The 25914-nt window shown below is 37.4% G+C and overlaps 1 protein-coding gene across 1 annotated transcript in view; it reads right to left on the bottom strand.

Moving 5' to 3' along the window:
• STAG1 (stromal antigen 1) overlaps nt 1-25914 on the bottom strand; it is a 157834-nt gene that overhangs the window by 64871 nt on the left and 67049 nt on the right. Inside the window, exons 6-10 of the mRNA XM_009284948.2 lie at nt 23932-24136; nt 21000-21151; nt 16532-16605; nt 8612-8735; nt 497-595 (exon numbers count right to left, since the gene is read on the bottom strand). Coding sequence (XP_009283223.1) covers nt 497-595; nt 8612-8735; nt 16532-16605; nt 21000-21151; nt 23932-24136 — 654 coding nt within the window. The remainder of the gene's footprint in view (nt 1-496; nt 596-8611; nt 8736-16531; nt 16606-20999; nt 21152-23931; nt 24137-25914) is intronic.

The raw sequence follows: 25914 nt of genomic DNA, 5'->3' as shown, positions 1-25914 counted from the left end.
TTCTGTTCTGCAGCAAGGCATTTCATTGTGTAAAATACTGTGATGCAGATCAAAGTATCTCCTCCTTCAAACACAAGCATGTATTTAGCTAAAAAGCTGCCTTACAAACAATCTTTTGTTACAGGCTGTTACTTTCAGATGTTATTTTAGATTGTGTGAAACACCCAGTACACATCCTTAAAATTCAATAAACCTAAAATTAAATAAGTACAAGCAGATTAAATAATGACAATATATAAACTATCAAGAATACAAACAGATAAGTAATCATCCTGGCCAAACCTGACAAATCTTACAAAATAAACACTGTAAAATGAATTTGGCTTAATCTCAGCGTGCAGTAATACAGTTTTACTACTGCAGTTACAAGCCTTTACAATGTAAACAAATGAGTTTATTTTTGCATTTAATATACATGACTCAAAGACCGCAACAGGATGAGATAGATGATACTTTTATTTTCTGTACTCCTTCCAAAAATTGTATTTCCTCTTACCTTGAATCTATTAGTGAACAGCTCCAGTTTTGGAAATAACTCTCTGTTGGTATACAGACTCTGAAGAGCTTTCAAACACTTCAACCTCACTTCACCTTGCTAAATAAAACACACTAAGATTAGCTGATAGAATACCCTAATCAAATGCACATGAATATTAAATAACAACATATTGTAATTTGTTTAATGTACATTTAAAATTTTATGCAAATGAATTACCAAAGCCAATTTGCAATTCAGCTAAAAACCAAAAACCACATGCAGCTGCCTACAAACAATATTAAACTTTCTTCCTATTTGCATATATAAAGAATTTAATGTGCCATCAGTTAAACGTCTGTTACTGTTTCCCTTTCAAGTAACTCCACAAAAAGATAAAGAATGTAGCAAGTAAATACAAAATAAAGATGTATGATCTCAAGGTAGTTGGTGAAAAAGCAGCGTGGCTATTTATCTTTAGGAAAGAGACTACAGGTAACTTCTGCCTGGTATCTGGTGTTTACAATCAATGCACAAGTGTTCAAAGTGATTGAGCATGGGCTGTGTGTAGCCCACTCAAGCAACTCAGCCATCTCCGAGCATCGTCTTTCCTTTTCCCAGGGACAGAAGGAATATACACTGGATTTATTATTCTGAAATTTTGTACAGCCCATCTCTCATCGTAGGACAGGCACAGGTGGAAGGATGCAAAAGGCCTGAGAGACCCTCCAGTACAGAGCAGGCTGCTGCCACAAGAACAATGCATCTAAGCCACAGCCTGAGGAGCCTTCAGGAAGAAAAGCAGCTTGTGTCCATCTGTCTGAGTTGTTCTGGTGGCAGCAGCTCATTCCCAGCTGCTCTTTAGATGGGGATTGCTTTGATCTGGTGAGCTGTAGGCAGGAAATGTGGGTGTCACAATAGAGTGCCTATGGATCAAGGTTTGTTGCCTACAGGAACACTGATGATAAAGAGAAGGGCTGGACCCCCTAGGCATATGCACATCATCTGGCAGGCTGCAGATGTAAAACTCAGCTCAACTGCATAGTCTTGGCAAACTATGGATTCTTGTTGAAAAATATTTGTAGATAGCAAAAGGGTTATAAATACAAATCTGCTCAAATATAATCTGTGGAGTTCACCGCAGTGTGAACTTACTTTTATGAAAGTGAGTACACTACCGAGTCTAAGGCCTTAAGCTGCTCAAGAACTAATACAAATCATTGAACTTTATAAATAAAACCCCATGCCTAGAGGGCTTCATTTCTAGTCCTGTCTATTCTATAATCAAGTCTGTATTTAAAAAACTGCTCAAGCTAAAAATGGAAAGAACATTCAGAGACTGACATAAAAACAGAAGCTAAAAATCCTCATTTTTAAGTTTCTTTCCTCCTTCCCACCGATTTCAAAAATTAAAATAGAAGATAAAAGAAGGACAGAAGTTGAAAGGAGGATTTTCAGAAGAACTTTTCCTTGAAGAACTATTGTTCCTGAGAAATCATCTCTTTATGCGAGGAGTCTCTGAGCACTCACGCTCTCTTCTAGGGATCTTTTTGACTACCATTGCAGAGGAAGTCAATGAGAGGAAAGTTATGTTTAAAGGATCTATCACAAGATCCTTCAAGGTACAGAAAAGAACTTTCTTGAAGAAAAATTTTATATGGATGTGATCAACTGCTACATAAGCACAGAAAAATGCTGCTTGTCATTTTTCTTTTAATGGTACCTATGCTGCAGTACCAGAAATGGTGTTTCCTCTGCTGTGTGTGGCATTCAGAAAGGCCAGGATCTCTGGAGTCATCACTAATCATTAGAAGAGGATGTAAGCCTCTTAAGGCCTTAGCTTATTTAGCCACAAAGGATCAGTATCAGTTTTGGCACGTGATGAACACTACGGAGCAACAATGAGGTAGCAGGTTTAGTTACAGCTCCACTGAACACTGTCTCACTTGTGAGCGGATGGGTTGTTATTCAGCCAGTGCTGTAGTCCCAAAATGCAAAACTCCAAATTGGTTAGGTACAGAAAAAAAAAATCAGTGCCAACATTGAGACGTGTGCAGATCAGGTTTGGATTCCCCGTGGAGTCCAAAGCCCTTGTGGACTTCACCAAACACCATGGATCAATGGTCCCAGAGTTAAGTTCAGGCCTGATACTGAGGGTCTCTATAAGTCTTAAGTGAGCAAATCAAGCAAAGTAGATAGGAAGCAAACCTGTGAACATTTGGTACTTGCATGGCCTGCCAGGAGACTGAAGCCAGATGCTAACAAAAGCGTACCGAACCAGGCTACTATTCTCCTGCCGCTCACTAGATCTGAAGCAGAAGACAAGCGACTGCAGGAGCAGGTGAGGAAGAGAGAAAGGTTGTGTTACACCTGGTCCCTCTAGCTGAGAGCAAAGGCCCAAGAGACACAGAGGCAATCCCTGGAAATGACTGCCTTTCTTGGCAGACAAATGATACGAGGAGGACTTGTCTGCTTTTTAAACTGTTAGTCAAGGATGGAATTCATCTCTCTGGAGAGGGAAGAGCCCCTGCATGTCAGCTTGCTAATCCTCTTAAGAAGGTTTTAAAATAGACTCAGCAGAGATTAGTGACAGGAACCCATGGGGCAGCATAAGCAGCAATGACCCGGACAAGAACCTAAGAAAGGCAGAAGTGAAGGTGTACATGGATACACTGCACTGAAGTCCAGAATGGAGGCGTAGAAATGTCCCACAGACCATCAACATGCCAGACACGAGTTGTTTCTTGAGTAACTATGAGAATCATCCAAGTAATGTGAGCTTTTAAACACCCCAAACACTTTTTGGGGAAAGAAACACAGCAGAAATTTCCTATCTAGCAAGGAAGTAAGCAGGTGGGAATGCTAAAGTTAGGGGAATTCCTAAGAAACTTATGCCAGGCTAAAAGCTGCAAACACAGTGATGCAGAGCAAGGACAGGAAGAGACTTACTTAACTAAGAGAAGAACTTACTTAACAAATTAATTGGGAGGTCAAGCACAAGAGGAACACAAAAACCAGAAGGAAGATAAAATAAAGGCCTGGATACAGTATGGAATGGACACAAGAGGTAATGAAGAAAACTTTCTGTAAATATCTTTGTAGCACAATAAAGAAAATTAGTTTGCTTTGAAGGAAGAGGAAAAAAGTAATTGTCACTTTTTATGTGCACAGTGGGTAGGAAAAGAAATAATAAATTAAAATTACAACACAGACTATTTAGCTTACGTGAGGAAGAACTTTTTAGTGGCAAACATAGTTAAGCACTCAAACTGCTACAGAAAGCTGTGGAAAAACCAACACTAGAGGTTTTTTTAGAAAATATGACTGTCTGTGGGAAACACTGTGGATATACAGTGAACTCTGCCTTAAGCAGGAAAGGAATAAGCAGAATATTTCCCAGACTAGATTTCAGCCAGATTTTCCGCAATTCTGAGCTGAAGTTCATAGTGAGTATGAGTCAACCTAAGGCAGCAAATATTTGCAACCACGCAATACCTTTAATTCTGTTAAAGAAAAGGAGCATCACTTTCCAGCTATTTTTGTGTAGTCACATCTATGCTTTATAGACAGAAAGAATGTATCTGAAAGGAAAGCCTTGCCACTTTCTAAGTAAATAACAGACAAAATAGTTGTTAGAATGCTGATAATGCAAATAAGACCTTCCATTCTCCTGAGTTTCATCTTCCAGAAAAATATACTTACTTGGGGTTTTTTCCAATTTATAATTGTGACACTTGATTATTGCAGAATCCTGAATTCATCCACACTGTCATCGGTTCTATGCATGCCTCTTTCTCCAGTCTAATTATTCCTGTAATTCCCCTTCTCTCAAAGTGTTTTTAGATAATTATTTCTGTATTTTTATTATTTTTGTTATATAAAATTCTTTTTCATGCATATGAGAAATGCTTCGCACTACTACTTGTTAATGCTTTCTTTTATTTACAATTTAAAATTAGTACCTAAAACAAAAACATCAGATGTTATCAATCCTGTTAAATGACAAACATTTCTCATATTTTCCCTATTTTTGTTGAGATAATCCTCCAGACACTTCTGAGTTGAGCAAAAATTTGTTACCGCTGCTAATGAAGCAAAAAGCAATACATACACCTTTCATGCCAGCAGTGTGGGGTAGTCTACATTTGTCTGGGAGAGTCATGCTCTACTCAAAATTCTCTTTAATATGCCAGACCTGTGAAAAAGAATCCATCCTGATGGAAGCAGACCATTTTCGTATTTTTTACATGCTAATCACAGGACCTGAACCAACAATCTGTAACTCTTGTGTAAGTCTCACAGGGATCTACAGCCTGGCATCGAGCTGGCTTAGATTCTTATTAATGTTCCATAAAGTTGATACTTTTGAGTATTAGTTTGCCATCTCCCGATGAGAACCAGACTTCTCTTAACATTCAGCGATACCACAGTTCCAGAAATGGTAATTAAAGGTGCACTGCTATGTGTCAGCTCACGTGCCAGGTGAAGACTTAGATCACACAGAGATGATGACTTTTTGAGCCCCTAGAAACACAGTTTTAAGTATTTTTTTGAAGTAGGTGGGTAGACAAGAGAGCCAGCAAAGCCATTTCTCTTTTTTCACACTTCATGTTTCTTCTTTTGGATTTTTCCAATCCTTTTTGGTGGCTAAGGGTATTCTGCTCTTTTTTTAAATTTATCAGGTTTTAATAATAGATAGTGAATTTGCTCAGCTCTTTCCCCTACCATGTTTCTGCAGACTGCACTGTTTGTTTTTTTTTCCTCTTGTGTAAAAAAATGACCTAAATTACTGGTATCTTCAATCCCACAGTTTATGGGATGACCGCGATATACTGTGTTGCATTTTGATGCTCTAGGGTGGTGTATTTTGAGGTAATTTGCTGCTTAATGACAGAAATAGTTACACTGCCAGAGAGAAACAGATGAAAATGTCCTGCAGCACATTAGTACCTATGACAGGAGTATTCCTGGCAGGAGCAAGCAGTTGTGCTCTGTCTGCACAGGCCCACTCAATACCATTTATGAAGATACTGTGTATCACTGGATGCATTTTTTAATTTTCTCAAGCTTTTCCAAAATCAAGGAAATTAGGTACCAAGGAGATTATATAAAGTTAAACATTCAGAAGCTTGGAAAAACTACAGTTTAGTTTCTATATAATCTTAATAGAAACAAGTTCTATTTTTTCATCCTTTTAAGTTAGGATGCCATCACAATGAAGTATTCAAATACCATCTGTTCCAGAGGACCCTGGGTTCATTCCTTTCACAGAAAGTAGAGGCATGCAAAAAAGGAAAAGGCATTTTCTTATGTGTTAGGAAGTGGTTTAAGAACCATGACTTTCTAGGTATCTAGAGACACAATCATGGTTTCAAAACAGTTCCATGCATCAATGAGGCAGGTGAAAAGTAAGACTGGAAAGTCTGATTTAAGACTTTCTTTTTTTTTTTAAAAAGGTTTTTATAATCTTAATAGAAACATGTTCTATTTTTTCATCCTTTTAAGTTAGGATGCCATCACAATGAAGTATTCAAATACCATCTGTTCCAGAGGACCCTGGGTTCATTCCTTTCACAGAAAGTAGAGGCATGCAAAAAAGGAAAAGGCATTTTCTTATGTGTTAGGAAGTGGTTTAAGAACCATGACTTTCTAGGTATCTAGAGACACAATCATGGTTTCAAAACAGTTCCATGCATCAATGAGGCAGGTGAAAAGTAAGACTGGAAAGTCTGATTTAAGACTTTCTTTTTTTTTTTAAAAAGAGGTTTTTATGCAATTATATTATAGTTTTATATATTTTTAAGTTATGCTCCCAGATCCACAGGAATGAAAAAGAAGCTTAAAAAGGAGAGAAAGGCAGAACTAGAAACCCATATTCAAATGAGTGAGTAATCCATAAACAACAAAAAGCCTTATAGACGTTCATCTGAAAACTGGGAAAGAGACAGGATTAACATACAAAATATACAGATTTCCCAAATTAGAGAACTAAACTTCTGTATCCTACCTCTGAAAGACTACACTGGAGCTACTACAAAGAAGTGTAAGAACTGTGTCTTCCCTGTGATTTAATTTGTATGTCTTCTGAAGTAGTATATGAAACTGCTCATTAATCTCTTGCACTGCTGCCTCCTCTCTTTTTTGTAGTAGCAAGCTTCCAGAGAAGTTAATCATTTTGGAGTGACTTCTGTTCATATGAAATGGAAATATCTTACGACTATTGCCTCAGCCTTCATTTTTCTAATATTTTAAGTACTGATCATAGCAAAAGTTATCTCCTGACCAAAGTGAAGCAAAATCAAGAAACTTGGCTACGGCCGGCAAGTTTTTCAGGTAGTGCCAATGAAAACCATGCTGTTAAGGGATCTTGTACTTTTGGAGGGTTCGCATTTTTAATTGGTTCTTATTCCATCTTTTTTCAATATATTCTTCCCATTGCACTTCCTTCCTCCTTTCTGTGCCTCCCCAAATGTCTCTCTCTCTCCATTCTCTCCCTTTTCATCCTTTGACACGCGGCTCACCTGCCTCTGACTCTTCCCCTATTCTACTTACAATCTGTCTCACTCTATACATTAAACATACACTATATCAATAAAATATCACATATCATGTATATCAGGATGTTAAACAGATTAGCTAGTGATTTAAAGACTGAGAACCCCAAGGCACTTCTGAGGCCTGCAACGATAAATATTACAAAGCAAGCAGAGGCGGGAGAGTAGCCTGATAGAATTCTTCTGTGTCTGGCCCAGATGGAAACCCATTTTTTCTTACCATAACACTGTAATTTAAAATTTGTCTGATATGAAAGAACATACTAATTTTAAAAAACCTGAGGTAAAAAGATATCTTAAGGCTGCAGGCAGATGACTAGACCCTGGCCTGAGGTTAAGTTAACTGAAGAGGACGTGAGAAACTATTGGACATGACATGAGAACTTGCTGGATGTGACAGATAACAGTGTCAGAAGCCGACACCAGTCACAGACAGTGCCGTGAGGAATGGCTGGATTTCACAGATGGTTAAAGGGAGTCATGTGAGAAATGGCTGGACTTCACAGATACTAGAAGGGGACTGAGAGCTGCGAAGTGCAACACTACTAGATTCTGCTCTCCCGTTGGAAGTGCTAATTTGTGGAATTGTTCTGCTAGGATTAGAATGTGCTTCAAAAAATCCACTGCAATTATTCAAGGGGTAATTTATTTTTAATTAAAAGCCCTAGTAAAATAAAGCCCTCCACCACACCTAAAATCCTAATCCTCCAGCCTGAGTTGCTGGAATTTAATGAGCATTTCAACAGCTTAGGTAGGTCTCATCTGTTTTCCTTGGATAATGTTAGCAAAAGAGTTTAGAGTAAAACAAGTGTTTCTAGTGGTTTTGGTGAGTGGGCGGACGGCTAGTCCCAGTTGCTGCCTGGTGTATAGAAACCGCATACAGCCAGAAGTGCAAAGTCCTGTTCTATTAGCATTAGGAATGGCCTACTCTTGCTGCAGGAACTGAGTGGTACTTAGGCCTGTTGACACCCAGCAGAGGCATGTTGTGGATACGATCAGTACAAAGAACTGTGGTGAGATAGGAAAGAACCTCTGGATATAAATCTTTTTGCTTCCACCTGGTGTTCCAACAATTTTTTGAAGAAAAAGCTAAAGAGAACCTTGAAGAGATTCTTCAAGGGAAAATGAATTGATGAGAACTCCACTGGCTGTGGAGCCAGCGATGTCTGTTGGGGACCCAGAGATGTTCTCTTTCCTCTAACTATTGGGCAATGTAAACAGAAGACACATCTGGAAATCTCTTTTCCATTCTGCTTCAGACACAAAGGTTCTCAGGGGTGATCTGAGGAGACTTCTCTTTCTCTTGTAATCAGAAGAAAAGCATCATGGAAACATTTCTATTAAGATACTCTAACGGAGACTGAAAACACAAAAAGCACACGAACCAAGCACACAGTTTGGGACTACTGTATCCTAATTTAAGTGAACACCATGAAATAAGCTGGTTGAAAGATAAATAACAGGCAAGAAAAAAGAACAATCTCTTTACAAATCAAAGATGATACCCTAAACACGTCTTGGGTAGTGTAACACCAGCTATCTATAGTACACTCTGCTATGTACAGTAATACACAATACTTACCCTGTCATGTAGTGTCCAACCAACATATTTTAAATAACTATCATTCAGGAAGGCATCACTGTACATTTTCATCCACACACCAATTTCTTCAATACAGACAGCTCTAATCTCAGCAATAGCATCACTAATAAGGAAAAAAGAAAAGAAAAAGCATTAACCAGATTACAGACACAAAACATTTACTTCTCATTCCCATTGCCCTAGCTATAATATTTTGCTTTTACTTTTGATGAACTTCACTATGTAGGGCCTGTCACTGTTCTCACTGCTGTCTCACTGATTTTCTGTTCCTTTATGTCCCTGAACTCACTGATCTATCTAATAATTTCAGTATTTCTACATTCAGCTATGATACTTCCATTATCTCAAAAAATTCTAACCCTAGTTTGCTTCTTAGTTTATTACTCTATCTTTTACCTCCCTCTTTTCAAACAGAATTATGAATCCAAGCTACAAACCTGCTCTAGACAATAATTTCTGAAACATCATCACTGACATTTGCTTAGCAGGCTTGACTCTCTCCAGTTAGACGTGTAGAACAACTGCAAGGTGGAAAAAGTTATTTGGTTTAACCAAAGGAGCCTGCCAGAGGGGCAGAATGGAATTTGGTACATAAACAGATCTTGTTTCATGCACTGCATGAAAGCCCTTATAACAAAACCCAGGAGAATGTTTACATTTCAACATTGGTTTCTTCCAGTTTTCTTGCTTTTTTCTACATTCTGACTGTGGTAAGTGATGGAAGAGGCAAAGACGTATCTCAGGCAGACTTATCAGCTGCTTATTGAGGAGGGGCAGCAGGAAACTGTCTGGAGAGATCACCTAAAGAAATCAGGGATGGAAATGTTTTCAACCTGATTGGCACTTTCCTGCCTGACTGACATAGAGCATGGCATATTTACTAATAATGAACGACGGCTAAACAACGGGAAAAGGGATTAGGGCCATCTGGCCCTTTAGTAATTTCATCTCTGAGACATCTGTTACTATGAGAAATCGCTTGTGCCACTCCAGCTGGCACTGCTTCACAGTTCAAAATTTCAGCTGTAATAAAATAGGAACATAAAGAGCCACTGTACAGAAGAAGGGAATGTCTGGTGCTTTGCAAACAGCGGCCTTGCTTATAATTGAGACTCTTGTTCTGTATTTTATAAAAAAATCTTTTTGGAAAAGTAATAAACATCAATTTAATTCTAAAACAGCACCAACAGAGCCCAAAAATGAAATCTAATTTATGGGGAAAAAAAAAAAATTCCAAGCTTCAAGCAAGAGAATTGCAAAATAAGAGAAACTGTATTTTCCCTGAAGTCTTCAATTTTACAAAACATAAATAAAATGCACTCTATCTTATGCTCAAGATACTGCGTAAGTTCATACACACAAAATAGTGTAAAAAACCTGTGATTACTCCATACTGTAACTGCCTATGTACTTCCAACCTTCAAATTGGTCCACCTCAATAGCTGCCATTCTACTGTATATGATCTTCCAGATACCAAGGTGAAAACCACCGTTCCTACATGAACATGGCAATCAATCGCAGTACCATACATGACTAGATGTGACACTTCTACAGTCAAGTCTCCGATTTTCTCATTCAATTTCAAATTATAGGGAGAAAACTGTACTGGTGTAACAGCATAAAACATGCATTTAAAGCTAATGTATGAATGTTAGGGGGAAATTTGTAGGAATGCCATCAAACCACTATCATTTTCTCTCTTTGCCTACGTCAAACACACTGATTCTATCAACTTCCAAACAGAATCATTAAAACTGGTCTGTCAAACTCCCTGAAGACTCTATAACCTCAAAACCAAGGTAACTGTCAATCCACAATGTAGACAAGCTGCGTTACAAGCAGACTAGGGCATTAAATAAGCTGTTCCTACCAGGGATTTCTCAAACAGATTTCAGATACTGTAAGAATGAATGTGCTAAAATATTACATTCAGGAGTTTGCGCTATAAAAACTGCATTCATTATGCAGAATGCAGCCACTATGAAGACAAGTTTTAATTACAACTATGAATATATTCATATATATATATGTCTAATTGTATATTACTTCACACTAAACTGGATTAGCAATCCTCTTTCATGGAATTATTTTTAAACTACTTTTAAAACAAAACATAGGTGGAAGGAATCAGTATGCAAGACTTAAAGAACAATCTAAAAGACCGGTAAGTATGAATCAAGAAAAAAAAGGGGAGCCACATATGCAGCAACACAAAGTAGCCATGAAGACATTTCCACTAGGGTATGACAGTCTGAGTCCCCACATCCAAGTAGGTTATTTTACCACCTTATAAATTTACTAACTGTGAAGCATTTTGGAAGGATTTAATGGCAATTCCAAAAAGAACCCACGTGTTAACAGCTATTTAATCATACAGCACAGCCAGACAAAAATCAGTAAAATTTATCTTTTCTGTAAGAATGCATTCAAGCTTCCCTAGGCAGACAGTGAAAAACTGATTCTTGATTCAAAAGCTTCTCGGGATCCCCTAGGCCCTATGGACAAACACTCACTCTGAGCTGCTATTTATAATTAAAAAAAAAAAAAGAAAAAAGAAAAAAAAAGAAAGAATAAAGCTATTCAACTAATAACAAGATTTAGTATAATAAAAATTTAACATCTTCAGTATAATTGAAAATGGGAAAAAATCATGCATAAGGCATGTGAGACTAGCAAACAGACTCAAGTTGCTGGAGAGGCAGGAGAATTTGAGAGACACCCATTTCCCACTCCACCACCATCTTCCAGGTAACTGTATTACCAATAAGATTCATTCGTCTTCTTGCAGGAATCACTAACACAGATTCCATGCCCATACGATGCTGTATCAAACATGATACAGCCAAAAAGCCTTTATAACTTTGCTATGCATGTGATTAATTGCTTGTTATTAAACTATAATTCTTTTCTTATAATTTTTATAAATTAGCTTCTTGTCACAGTCACTATTAATTGTTTAGTTTTTTGAAAATATACACTATTTGTGGATGACACAAGAACATATATATACTAATCATACCAGCATTGGAAGTACTTTTGGAATAATCCATGCATTATTCATTATCATAATTATAAATTAGTGATGTAAGTTTGTATTACTTGCCAAATGCTTCTAGAAAGGAACGGAATCTAGGTCCAGCACAGGAACCAAAACTAATGCTGGATCTAGAAATATTAGACATAAAATATATTTAACCTTCTTTTCAGCACAAACTGCAAAGTAAAATCTATGTGGTGAATGTGAAACACTTAGCAAACTATTTGCAGCAAAATTCACAACCTATATTCCTACTCTTAGTAAAGAGGCTCCCCATGATGCAACTTCATAACGAGATTTGACAAAAGGGGATCAGGTAAGAAATTCACTGGTTCCTTTGAAAATTTTGTGTTGACAAGGCAGGCCCATAAAACTTAGGACAAACCATAGCAAACAGGAAATAGGTTTTACTAGTTGATTTTTTCAGAGAAACAATCATCAGAAGTGCCACTTTAGCAGGTATTTCATGCTAAATTACCCTCAAGTATTTTGATTAAGGCCAAAAGTATTTAGGACCCTGAAACATAGAGTCTAAAACAGATAATTGGGATATGTCAGGTGGAGACCGGCATGCTCCTCAGGGTCTTGCTGGAGTGGTTGCCAGTTGTAACTCCTGGGTTCTCTCAGTCCATTTGATCACAAACTCATTTAGGTTAATCAAGACTAAAACTGAAAGCAATTTAAGCTAACCTGGCTGATCTGCACTGAAATGGATGCTTAAATCCTTAAAGCATTACCAGTGTTGAGGGAAAACACCCAAGGCAAGAGATGGAGATGACTAGCAGAGCAGTAACTGCTTCAAGACTTCTTGGAAGCTCCAAAAGGATGCCTGACTACACTCTTAATGCATGTTTGCTTGCCTAATACAACCATTGGAGTTGTTGCTTCTCAAATCTTGACCTTAAGACAGAGAGAACTACAGATAACCTTCAGAATAACATGGCATTACTCAACACGTGAATTGGATACGAACAGGAAAAAAAAAGATGTTTCAGTCAATGGGTTGGAATAAGAATTAGTTTATGAGAAAACTTTCTAACAAAGACAGAAATGAGGGTCACTCACCTGCCTCTGCAGTTCTCTGAGATGGAATCTCAAATTCCTAGTCAAGGGACATGAAATGGTGCAGCTCTACAATAATACACCATTGCCAAATGGACCAAACTACACCTGTCTCTTGGGCTGCTTGACTGTTTCTAAACATTTTGAAGGTGAAGTTATAAAGAGGACTGGACAAAATGTCTTTTCTACTTCTTTCTGTGACTCATTTCTGGAGCTGAATTAGGACCCCATAAGGGAAGAAGGGTAAGAAAAATATAAGCGTGCAGAGCCCACTTCCAAAAATTCTGGTGAATGTTCACTGCATATCCCGCTCCTGGGAGGGGCTGGTAAGCAGCACTCCCATTTCTAAGTAATGCTACACCAAGTGCTACTGAAATGGCTATTTCAATAATGTGTTACTAAGCTGATTATCCAACATTCCTGCCAGACCAAGGAATTGTATTGTTTGAAGGCATGACTTGAATTTCAAGATGTAGCTCTACACATTTCTAAACCCAGTGTTTCTCAAAGACTTACCATACTAACACCTTTGTTTATATGAAGTATGATACACGGCTTTGTAGGAAAGGGAGCAGTGTGTGTTTTTAAACTTAATAAGGTCAAACTCATTTAAGTACAAAGATGTAACTTTTTGCCTTTCTCTTTTTATGCCTATAAGTGACAAACAGTCTCAGTAATTTCTATCTCTTTTTTCAACACACATAAAAACGTAATGCATTTTCTTGTCACCTAAGATGTGTGTTTCACCTCCTTAAGATAACATATTTAGGGGGAGGGAAAAGGATTTTTCTATTATTTTATTTGGATTTTCATTTCCCTGTGCTGACTGTTTTTTGCTCCTCTCAGTCTCTTACCCGCTTCCTCACCAGACTTCATCTAATATCCCCTCTCCCTTTTTCTCATGCAACACTCTTGTTTCCTAGAGTGGAACTCATATGCAACTTGTCATCATCGTTGTTGATAATATTTAACAACATGTCATAAAGCAACACAAAAATAGTCAGAAAAAGTGATTCAGGAAAGAGATAAGGAAATATGCCATGAGGTAGGTACATCTCCTGCATGTTTATTAAGAATATCTCAATTTTTGACCAAATTTGCTGTTACCACTAGACAAACATTACACCTAACATTAGCTATTTCTGCAAATCTTTTTTTTTTTTAATAAGAGAAATGAGCATTGAAATCTTCCAATAAATTGGAAGCCAATCTACAGAAAGATGTAACCTCACTGCAACCCTAGCTTACTAGTAGGAAGACAGCTACATTCTGAACGAAACAGTTTTAGGGGGCTTTTTGTTTAGATCAAGGACTTGCTATTTGAATTACAAAGGTCACTAAGCATGAATCACTGTGGCAGACTCTGAATCATATTATGGCAAGGGATTTCTTCTCTGGGAATAATTACAATAATGTTCTTTTGAAATCATTACCACTTGTGCATGGTCTAAGGACTGTAAAATTATGTCAAGTTTATAAAGCATTTGAACTATTTGAGAGAAGGAATGCTTAAGAAACATTATGGAAGCAGATAATAGTTTGAAATCCTTTCCTTTTTTCTCCCCGCCCTGGCCCTGATTTGCTCTTCAATTAGCTGTTTTTAATACAGGTATTTTTTCCCCTCTATGTTCTTGCACAGATGTGACTGCAGAAATTTGAATCTATGTTCTCTGTTGTCTACAGATTACTCATATTCGAGTATATGTTGTAACAGACTCTTAGGAGCTTCACAGAAGTTAAGGAAGCCAGAGAGATGATGACTCCTCACAAAAGTGGCTCTTGGGGGCAGACTTGGAAGCAGTTACTTCTTCTGACCCTCTCTAAACAGTGGCAGAAGTGGTGCCACCCACCCTGCTCAGAGCACATCAGTACTTGACAGATTTCAGCACATTCTTCAGTGGTCTAACAGTGTCAGCCTGGGCATCTTTTTTCAGGGCACGGATAAGCAGAGTTTATTTATTTGGCCTTTCCTTTGTTACAGCAATATCAGCAAAATCAGGCCTTTACTAATGGTGGCAGAAGGCATGAAAAGAAACCAGGGTTACAAAAGGAGGATTTAAAAAGAAAGAAAAAGAAAAGGAAACAGCATGCAGATCATCAAAAGGTATTTTTCCAACCCCACAGAAGAGCATGAGCTACTAGGAAAATATTTTAAAACTTCTTGTTTGATACAGTACACTAAATTCTGAAGGGGGAAAAACGGAAAAACTCTTTGCATTTAATTTCTTTAAACTTTATTACCTACACACCATAAAAGCTGCTTTCATAACAAAACAGTGTGAGTGCTATACTGAGCTAATATCCTAATTTACCTGTTGACTCTGTATACCCATCCATTTCCTCTCAGAACTTTCAGACCCTCTCAGTTCACCATCCCTCCTTCACGACTTCCTCAGGAGGGAAGAAACAAATGGATAGCAAATGAAGTTGTCTCACAGGTGTGTGGGACAGAATAAGGGTACAAGGTCTGAAGAAAAAGAGAAGTGTGACATATGCATGCAGGAAAAGAGGTTCTTTTGTGAGCAATCACTATACTTAGATCCCCTGTCTTAAGAGACCCCTTTTTGCTGCTACCTCTGATCTCCTTGGAGAGATGCTCCCAGTACTGCTATAAACTTTCTTTCACGTATCGTGCTTTGGTACTGAAGAGACATGCTCCGAATCCACTGTGTTGTTCACACTCATGTATTTCTTAGCACAGGCCCCTTCCAGGTTTCCTGTATGATTTTCTCCGTAATTACAATAATCCCTCTGCCCACCTGAACTGTGGGTTCCTCTTCACCTTCTAACCCTCTTCTCATACACCCTTTCTTTTTTTTCTGCCATTTGTCTAAAAGATTTCATAAACAAGTTTTAAACTGGAACTTAAATCCCAAAGGTTAATTGCATAGTTTAGTATCCTTGAATTTTATCTTTTGACTTCAGTAAGTCAATTAACATTTAAAGAGCTGGTTTCACCAAGATGCTGCAGATGATCTGAGGTATCTTGTGAAGCAAAACAACCCTAAATCTATTTTAAAAGACTACCGCTCTCTGATAAACCATACTCCAAAATAGCATGCACCAGTCCAAATCTACTGGTTTGTGCAATTCTAAAGTAAATAGAAATGCATGCATGTGCACATTCACACATGCACATGAATATATCTAACCTGCTGTGGTTTTGTATTCACAAGACATAGCATATTAACTATTAAAAAAGACCTTTGTGATGTGCTAACACCACAATAACTTTTTAATGTTCTTGGTACAAACGTCCAAAACAATTAACAAACAAAAAATACATGTTAACTGCAATTAAGGCTTTTGATCACTGTAATTTAAGGAGGAAAAAGCCTACAATAAAGTTGAAGTTGTGGCTGAAGCATATATGGTGGAAACATCAGAAATTTGCTGTTTACACTTAAGACACACAAAAGGAAATGCAGAGTAGAGGTACCCAACAACCAAAACTGCCCTCTTATGATATGCAGTGATCATTTGATCATTCTTAAGATATGTCATGTTTGTGCTCCCACCTTGGACAACTTTTCTTTTTAAAAGACAAAGATTCAAATTCCATGTCTCCCACAACTCCTTAAAATTGTTTCACTGAATTAAAATAAAGTTGTGTGGCCGGCTCTACTGTGTAATTAATAGGGGTTACACTTAGATTTTCTTCCATAACATCAGTGGTTTTGATACTGCTTTTGTGGCATCTAGAATTTCATCAGAAGAAAAATCGACACAGAAACTGCCCTTGACATTATTTATGATTATACTTTGTTAGCAGAGCCTACTGTAGCATGCATTTTCTTACCGGTATCTATGAACAAATATACCCTTAAAAATAGAGTTCATCATATTTTCGATTTCATCTTGGTTTTCTTGTAGCTGCAAAAAACAAAACAAAAATAAATAAAAGATCACTGCTTATTATAATTTGATATTCTACAATTCCTTATTGGGAAACATTAGAAGATCATGGAAAAGCACTTAATTAAAGGTATTAGTAGATTCACCGTTTTCTACTTTTTCAGCACATGCCTATATTGGGTGCATATACATACATATATATATATATATGCACAATGCCTTAATGGAAGAAAGTTAACATTCTCTACAAACATCAATTAATTTAGTTTCAAATTAGTCTTTTGAAGTGGTCATCACCATTTTTTTGCTACTGAAATTTAGACAAGTAGAGACTGTGTGTTCAGTAATGTCAGCAATCCTGTAGTCATAGTTACACAGGTAGAACTGGGAGTGAATGACAGCTGCAGAAATGAAGCTGGTTACATATCAGGAATCCCCTCTGAAAAATTCAATGTCCTATTTAAGGAAAGTACTTAGAGATGTTCTCAATCTTAAGTATGAGTGTCAGTTGCTTTAACTTCAGTGCCCATGATAACCGAGTTTCTGAACTAGGAAGCTTTCCAGAATCAGAGCATGGGTGCTTAACATTGGAGCACACCTGACATCCAGGCCTTAGATTGCAAAAAAACAAACCAAACCCAAACAAAAACCAAACCCAAATGAAAAAGGTGTTATGAGCGTGTTTTTATAAATAAGAGTGTTTTTTTAAAAAACTTAATATTTCCTGTGTAATATGAGCACAGTTTGTAAATACTATGGAAAGCTTACTCTGTGTCAATGAATATGTTAACACATCCTAAAGGAACACCTTGGAATCAATTAAAGCATTCTCATACTGTCAGCTTTTGTACTAAACTAAATGACTTACTTAAGTATGACTTAATTACACCAAAATGCAGCTTTGTTAAATAAGATGACGCCAATTTTATACAATCAGCTTTTGGAGCAGAACTGCTACTACACTCAAAGCCATTATTCTTCCATCAAGGTGTTTCTTAATGTCAAAATGTCAAAGCAGAATACCACAACATGTGTGAATGTAAATTTTTTTCACATTTTCAGTATGAAAACCACAACACAGCCTTGCTAGTACAGAGTGCATATATGTGTAAAATAATAAAACCTGTATAATTATGGAGATATATATTTAACAGATAAAACACCTTAAAGCCAGAGGCAGAATTATGATCAGCTATTTTGACTTCCTGCATAGCATGAGCTCATAAACACTTTCACCTAGGGGTTTACATTTTTCAAGCCATGTTTGTAAATATTTCTACAGTATCTTCCAGATAAGATCTAAAGTAGCTTGCAAAATTCAGTAAATGAAGTCTCTCAGTTCCCTAAAAATGTAAGAGGTGCTGTCTCCATTTTGCATATGGGGGAACCGAGGCATTGCGGGTTCCTGACTAAATTGTCAAACACCTGCCAAAGAAATTAATTTCATAGTAAAAGGGGTTATGTAGAAAGGGAAAATTTGGGTGCACACCAGCTCTGTGTATACCAAAGGGCTGGTACACAAAACAAGCATATTTAGACATGGCTTCTGGGAGAAGCACTACTTTCAGCATCAGCTCAACCCAAATATGGACAGACTAAATGCTTGTTCAAGAATACATAACCCAAAACGGAGCGTGAATTTCTAAGTACTCCTCGGTTGACTTCACAGGCTACAGGCAGGCAAATATCCACAGAAACATGGGGCTAGAGACAACCTAGCACAGACTGTGGAGTAAAATGAGGATGGGAATGAACCACGAAGTCTCAGGAGGCCTTCTAAAAAACCACTGAGGCCCTGAAAGGGAAAGGGGAAGCTCCCAGACAACTCTCGGTATGAATTGTTAATATAAAAAACACACCACAGAAGAAAGGTAGGAAAAACTGAACTGTATGAGCCATGAGAAGGTTAAGATACTGAAGAAAAGTGTACTTTGACATTTCTTTGAGTGTGAAATGGAGCAGCACCATACAAGACTAAGTGGCATAGATGAGGGGACAGCACGGATGGCTTCCTCCCTCTTTTTCTGCATGGAATTTACAGCTCACTATAAACATGGTAAGTTATCAGCTATGTAACTGATACAGGCATCCACGTGCTGGGGCAGAGCTGGTATAGAAGGAGAATCAGAGATTCAGTAGGTCCATGTGAGATCCCTTTTACTTTTGCGTGCTAACATTTAAAAGATACAATTCTCAAATGTATTTTAGATTCAGTAATGAATTAACAGTTCTTTAAAAAATACGAATTTTCTCCAAAACTAATTGCTTTTTACGCTTTCAGCTTTTCTAGATCATGTACTTGAATTTGAGTGCTTAACTTCAAGCATCTTGAGAGAGCATTTGTGTCTCAGGATTCCTGCTCTTACCAATGCAAAAGTGATTTAACACTCCCCCCCTTAAACCTAAGTAGCAATAAGAGAAACATTCTTTTGTTGACTCTGCTAGCACTTCGAGAAGCTCAAAAAGACATGTATGACAAGCACAAAATTTGAATTACTACTGGCAGCAACTAAAACACAACTTCCTCTATTTTGTGGCAGATTGTTACATAAATCATCCAGTTTAGTTGAAAATCTCATTGATGAGATTAGACCTTCACGCACTGCTCTCACATTAGGCACGCAGATGACATGAGAATAAAACACTTCAGAGAGTGTGTTCCGTCTCTTCTACTTCAGATTTATTTGCCACACTTAGCTTGCCAACTGTCCCTATGTAACTTCATGAAGATAAACACATGCCCATGTATGTGCTTATGAGGGTTTATTATGATGGCACTACATCAAAAGAATCAACTAAGAAAGTGCCAGCACAGAATACTATTGTAAATTCAGCATATTTAAACACAGGAAATATACAGCATTATGTTAGGAATTCTTACACAGAGCCATTATGCCATCTAATCCTAATAAATCTCTTCTATACAGGGCCCTCTACTATGCTTAACACCATGTCTCTGAGGACATACTCAATCACCATCACTCCTCTCTGGCTTACTCCTACGCAACATTTTTATTAGTTATAGTGAGTAGTGATATGAGAGAGACTGAAGAAACATATAAAAAGTTGAGGTTTGCCCAATGCTCATTCTTTCAGGGTTTCACAGCCCCGTGCTAGCCTGGGCATCATTGCTTCAAAGCCTCCCCAGAGCAATTATATACTGCATCTCCAAAAGACATTGAAAAGAACAGCTGAAGGAATGAGTATAGAGGACATCCATAGACACAGAGATACTAAATCAAGTTAATCAATGTAATTAGTGACTTTGTCCTTCTCTGGAAATTCAAAGCAACAATCAACAAATCTGGAATAGAAACTGTGCTCCAGCTATTTTGACAAAGCAATTCTGCTTTTTAAAATGCTTTAAGGCTGACATTGAATTTAATATTTAATTTAAAATGTTTCCCTTGCAGTTTGGGCAGGAGAGATTGTTCTTGCTTTTCACCTTAATGCATGATTTTTAAGAATTATGAAAGCCAAATAAAATTGTCTTACGGACTGTAGGGGTAAAATAAAAATATAAATACGTAATTGTAATTATCCCCAGACAAAGACTATAAAGTCAAGCAATTCTGAGTCAAAGTTATACCTAAAAGAATCCAAGGTGCATACAGGTAAAGCACCCAGACATCCTTAATTTGCCACCGAGTACAACAGTGGCGCAGGAAATATATTCAAAACTAATATATTAAAAATAGTATATTTAAATTTAAGTCATTTATACTTTCAATCTTTCGAGTTTTACATGGCATATTTACAGATTATGGCTGTTTGGGTGTATATGTATTCACTTTCTACTTGTCATCTTTAAATTTCTTTTAAGTACAACTCTAAAACTGAATTTCCTGGGATATAATACTTTATTTAGGGATGATTACAGCACCCTTCTAATGATTTTGCTCACCTAATGCCAGACTGGTACTTACTAAAAGCGACTTTAACGTCTCCCTAGCTTCTTCTCCCTGAGACCAGATGCTATAGCCCCCACTCCAGTGTTTCTTGAAAGTAGCTACAAAAAGAAGTACTAATGAGACACTATGTAATAATTGCAGTCATCAAAGGGAGAAATGGGCAGTGCAGTGAGGGACAACATGTGATCCTCTTTTCAAAATCTTTTTGCAGAACCAAAACAGTTACAACTTGACACTAACTTTCTTCCTGCCTGGTCATATACACAAGCCTGAGAGTAGGAATTCTTCTGTGCGTGAAGAACAGCACACAAACTCAACTGAATGTGTTAATACAAGATTTAAAAATGTAGCCCAAGTAATATTCTTGAGATCACACAAACACGACTGCAGAACTATTCTCTTGCTTCTCACTACGGTACCCAAGTCACAAACCACCCTGGACTTTCTGTTGGAGGGAATGCACATGAACCAGGAAGAAAAAAAAACTCATCTTTCACTTGCCTCTTTTCTTTTCTGAAGCAGCAGCTCCAATCTTTCGTTAGCTCTTTTGCCAATCATTTTGTTTCTCTCAGCTTCGTACTGCCTCTGTGTATTATCCTGATGAATGCTCAGGTTTAAGGCAACATTCACAAGAGCAGTCATAAGCTTCATAGCTGCAAAGGCAGAAGACAGAGTATGACTCTTTACCTGTAGTCAGAGTTAAAAAATATTGCCTCAGCAGATCCATACTCACAGAAAATAACCAACTTGACCCTGACACAAAGCCATCTGGAAAGGCACTTCCCACCCAAGCAATACTCAGGCCACTTGGCTTATCTAAAGATCAGAAAAGAGTGTGTATATACCGCATTGAGCTCCAGGCCCTCTCCAGAAAATTATTCATGTTCTGAGTGCATAAGGTCGGTGAGCAAGCATGTGAATCTGCAGGATCAGTGTACACCATGAAGCCAGTTACTGTGGAGTTACATACATTTCTCTACTAAGAATCATTAAGAATCATTATAGATGCCTCCATACTAAGGGTAACTCTTAACCAATAGCTATTGAGGATTACTCAGTTTACAAGGGACCACAGCACTGTTTCTCTGAAAGTAAGTCTGTCATTGATCTAAAGTCAAGTGTATAGTTGTATAAAAATACGATTAGAACTTTACATACCCCTATATATATGCATTTTCATGTACTATTTCATTTGGATATAATATTGTTCATGTATATTTTTCTGTCTTAATTTATGTTTACAAAAACATTAATAAGGGTCTTTCCCACATTCTGTGTGGTTACATGGCATATCACAAACTATCACATTATCTCTGGCTAAACATGCAGCATTGTCTTCGAGGTAGAAAAGCAACTATACAAACGGAGAAGTGAAGCTACTCTTATGGTAACTCTGTCTTATCTTGCTATTGCTCAAAGCTGGTAACTCTAGAAGTGCCCACATGTACCTCTTGCGTCAGTTTCTTGCTATAGTGAATCATTTCTCATTCAAATTGGCTAGCACAGAGGAAAATTGAAAACAAAGACCACAGAAACACTCCTTCATGAATAAATGAAATTCTACGAGTAGATTTTCATAATCTTTATCAAGACTGAGCTCCATGGCATCATGCTGACCTCTGCTCTGCAGGATAGCAACAAAATGAAATGTGCAAAAACTAGCTTCAAGGAAATGTGCAGAATCAAAACAAAGCTCTCAGGTGTGTTAAAATAAATAAATAAACGGCATGTATTATCACTGGAAAATGATCTTCAGCAGCTCCTATTCCTAATGTAAGCACTAAATACATATACATCTAATGCAAGAAGCCAGCAGTGGCTTAAATAACTGAAGCTAGTTGTGATGAACCTTGGCCTTCACATTTTCTTATCCTTGCTTGAAGTTTCTAGCTACATAATCCGTGCCAAGTGATAGCAAATATTTCTTCCACATAGCACAGGTCTTGGGTAACGCCTCTAATATACGGTGCTGTTTCCTGTCTTTTCAATCAAACCTCTCAAACATCTGTCCCACACAAAGATGAACCAATCAAAATAAGAGACCAGACTGCATACACGATTATTCTCACTCCGTGACCTATCTTCTATAAGACAATCAACGACAATCTAAGCAAATAGCAAATCAAAATCACCTGGAATTGAAGATAGTCAATCAGCTGGAAAGGAATACAGTTTCCATCTCAGTTTAAATAATAGGCACAGATCTCCAGCAGGTTATCTGCAGCTCAAATAGTGTTCACCTTCGAATACTGAATTTGTAGAGGCAAACTCTAAACCTGGAAACTTACGTCTGCGTAATTCATGTTTTTATCATCCCATTACTGAGTAAGGTGAAGAATGCAAGGGGATAGGTTTCCAAAAGAGTTCAGCCACTGTGAGTTGAAGGTTTTGATTTTCAATTTTAAAATCAAACTCCAATCAAATCTGGAGTTGGTTTTTCAATATCATTGGAAATCTGCCTCTTACTTAGATTCATAGCAAGAGATGACATTTTAAACAAATTCTGATTGAATTTGTTGGACACCGGGTCATACACTTGGAAACCTGAACAAAATTGTAAGAGACTGAGTACAGAAAGACTAACTAAATCAGGAACAAATATTGGCAGTAGAAATATTCAGATTATGACAAATGTCTCCTATAAAGGCTTCAAATATTTGGCATGATCTATGAACAGTGTTGGGAGAAGAATCTTCCAATAAAATGTATTTCAGCACAGGAGATGAGCAGAAAGATATCACCTGACATAACTAGCTTTAGACACCTACATCCAAGCTAGCCACCCTAGTATTGCTTTATAACTGGAGAAAAATAGTTACTTCTAGAGAGCAATTCATCCATCTTACAGGAGACATCTTATACAGGTCTGATGAAATACACTCTAGAAAAGCTTATTTCTATCTAATGATATACCTAGCGCTTTCCTTAGATGTAGGCAGCTGTGTTGGAGGTAGAAGACAGTGAGACCTACAACGATGGCCCAGTGCTCCCAAACCTAACGCTTCTCAAGAGTGAAGGCATAGATTTTCTTTTTCGGTGGACTGAAATTCTTTGATAATACAATTTTCTTGACACTTATTTAGAATAAATTTGTACTTTAAAATACAAAATTATGAAGACATTCTACACAATAAATGAACAACTAATAACAAAATACAAGACATAAGCATGCCACTTTTGATTGACAGGATTCACTGGAGGCCTCTGGGTATAACATGAATCTCAGATTAAGCGCCTCAGCATACTCCTTTCCAAACGAAAAAGTGTATTTTAAGTAGAGTGATACCATATACAGTACTTGGATTTGATCAAGCTTTCCAGAGTTCTCAGTACTGGTCAAATTCCACCTCAACCAAAATGAGGAGTAATTCTCAAACTGGCTAAATAGTAGCAATTCCTTTGAAAAAACTCTTCTCTGTGCTAGCTTACTTACCAGCTAATGTACTGGTGTGCCTGAAAGCCCGGACCTGGGAATCTGACAAACCAGTCAGAAGAGAGATCACTGTGTCCATCATGTATTCATCATAAATGATGCTATACTGACACTGTCGAATGAGCACTCCGATGAACTCACAGAAGTTGGATCGAAACTTCTTCCACTGTGGCCCAGGCATGGTAAGTGGATAATCACCACTGTCCTGAAGAACAAGAAAATAAAAATATTAAGTATTAGAAGTCTCCCCATTTAATTTATTTTAATGTTGTTGTAGCCATCATGGTCTAATTCAAGCCACTGGAGAATAACAAATAAAAACAACACATTAGTCTTCAATAAACAAAGAAGCTTGTTGGCATAAAACCACTTTTTCAAAGACTTCATTATAACTGGTCTTGACTTATGATATTAGCTCTGTATAGTCCAAAATATGCATCAAGACTCAATTCTTTTCCTTGTGTCCTGGGTTAGGAAGTGGGGGGAAAGGATGAGAAACGAATATTTCAAAGTATTTCAGGTCAAAACCTAAAGAAAGGCTTGTGTGATTGAAGGTTTGTGTTATTCTCCATTGCCACTTCAACTCCATGGTAATATTCTAATTAACTGACTGCCCCTCCCCACAAACTTTGCTTTACTCAAGTTTACAATTGAGATCTTATCAGAAAGTAAACATTGCCCTTTTTTGATCTTATAAACTTACCCTTTTTCTAGTGGTAAAACCTGCCTTCTGATAGAAGTAATGGAAATTTTACTACAGATTCATATACCCCAGACAGTTTCATACATCCTATCTTCCAAAGATTATTGCAAGATTGGAGTAGGCATGTGAACACTCAGTTCATTTAAGTTTAACTCCTCTCCAAGTCTGCTCTTACTATTCTCACTTCAAGCAATATTGCATTTCAGTGACACTGCCCCCCCCCAAACTAGAAAACGCTTTTTTCCCCCTTCAATGAAAAAGACTAAATATAATCTCTCTGGTCACCTGATTTGTAAGCCAATTCCAGATTATCCAAAACATCAAGGCAATAATGTTCCATCCTGAATCTCTTCCCCAAGATAAGAAGTCAGCAGTATCAAAGTTAAATCCATTTGTACGTATTTATGCTGTGTTTTTGTGAAGAACAAGCACTTCTGTTCTCTCAGGACGTGTCTTATCGCCCAGACTGAACCATTTAAAGCCAGTAACGTAAGCACAGAGGAGCTGTAACCAAATAACCTTTTACCTAAAATAAGTGATATTCCCCTGCAGCAAAAAACCCCGTCCATCAAATTTAACCAAATCACACACATTTCAATCATACTAAAATAATGATTATAATTGCAAAGACAAGTGCCCGAATGTTAGAAAAAGACAGAATTACAAGGCAGTCTTAATGACCTTACTGTCTCATTCATTGCAATGCTGAATGACATTATCTTAACGAGCAATATTTTTACTTCTAACTTTGAATGTCCGATTTGAGAGAAATAGGAGCTTTGGTTTAAAAAAAACCCCAACAATTCACAGGGTTGTAAAGCTCCTGGCATAAAGATTATCTCCTAGCATGCTCAATTGTTGCTGTGAGTCCTCAGAACTTCTGTAAATCAGACCAAAGCGTTATGTAGTAGAAACCCAGATAAACACAGTCTAAAATACGTAGCAGTATCATTAGTTGTGCCATGTGTTTCGATGTGTTCTTCGTCTGTTTATGCTTAATGCTCTTGCTAGTGAACTTCAGCAAGGTACAATGTCTTGCCATGTAAATACAAGCCCTGCATTAGTCTCATATTTATTTAGATTTAGGACTGAAATTAAAATGCTAAAACTTTCTCCTCAATGTTTTTCTGACAGTAACTCCATATGAACACCCCAGACTCTGTTTCTTCTCCCTGCTTACACCTTATTTTCACAAATAATTTCCAGACTAAGTCCTTGCCTGCACAGTACCTGTGGGAACTCTGCATGTGAACTTACGTACATAATATATGCTTATGTAT

This window comes from Aptenodytes forsteri, unplaced genomic scaffold (assembly GCF_000699145.1).
Source record: "Aptenodytes forsteri isolate BGI_AS27 unplaced genomic scaffold, ASM69914v1 Scaffold679, whole genome shotgun sequence".
Lineage (NCBI taxonomy): Eukaryota > Metazoa > Chordata > Aves > Sphenisciformes > Spheniscidae > Aptenodytes > Aptenodytes forsteri.
Note: the sequence above shows the minus strand (reverse complement) of the source record. Positions and strands in the feature narration are given on the sequence as shown.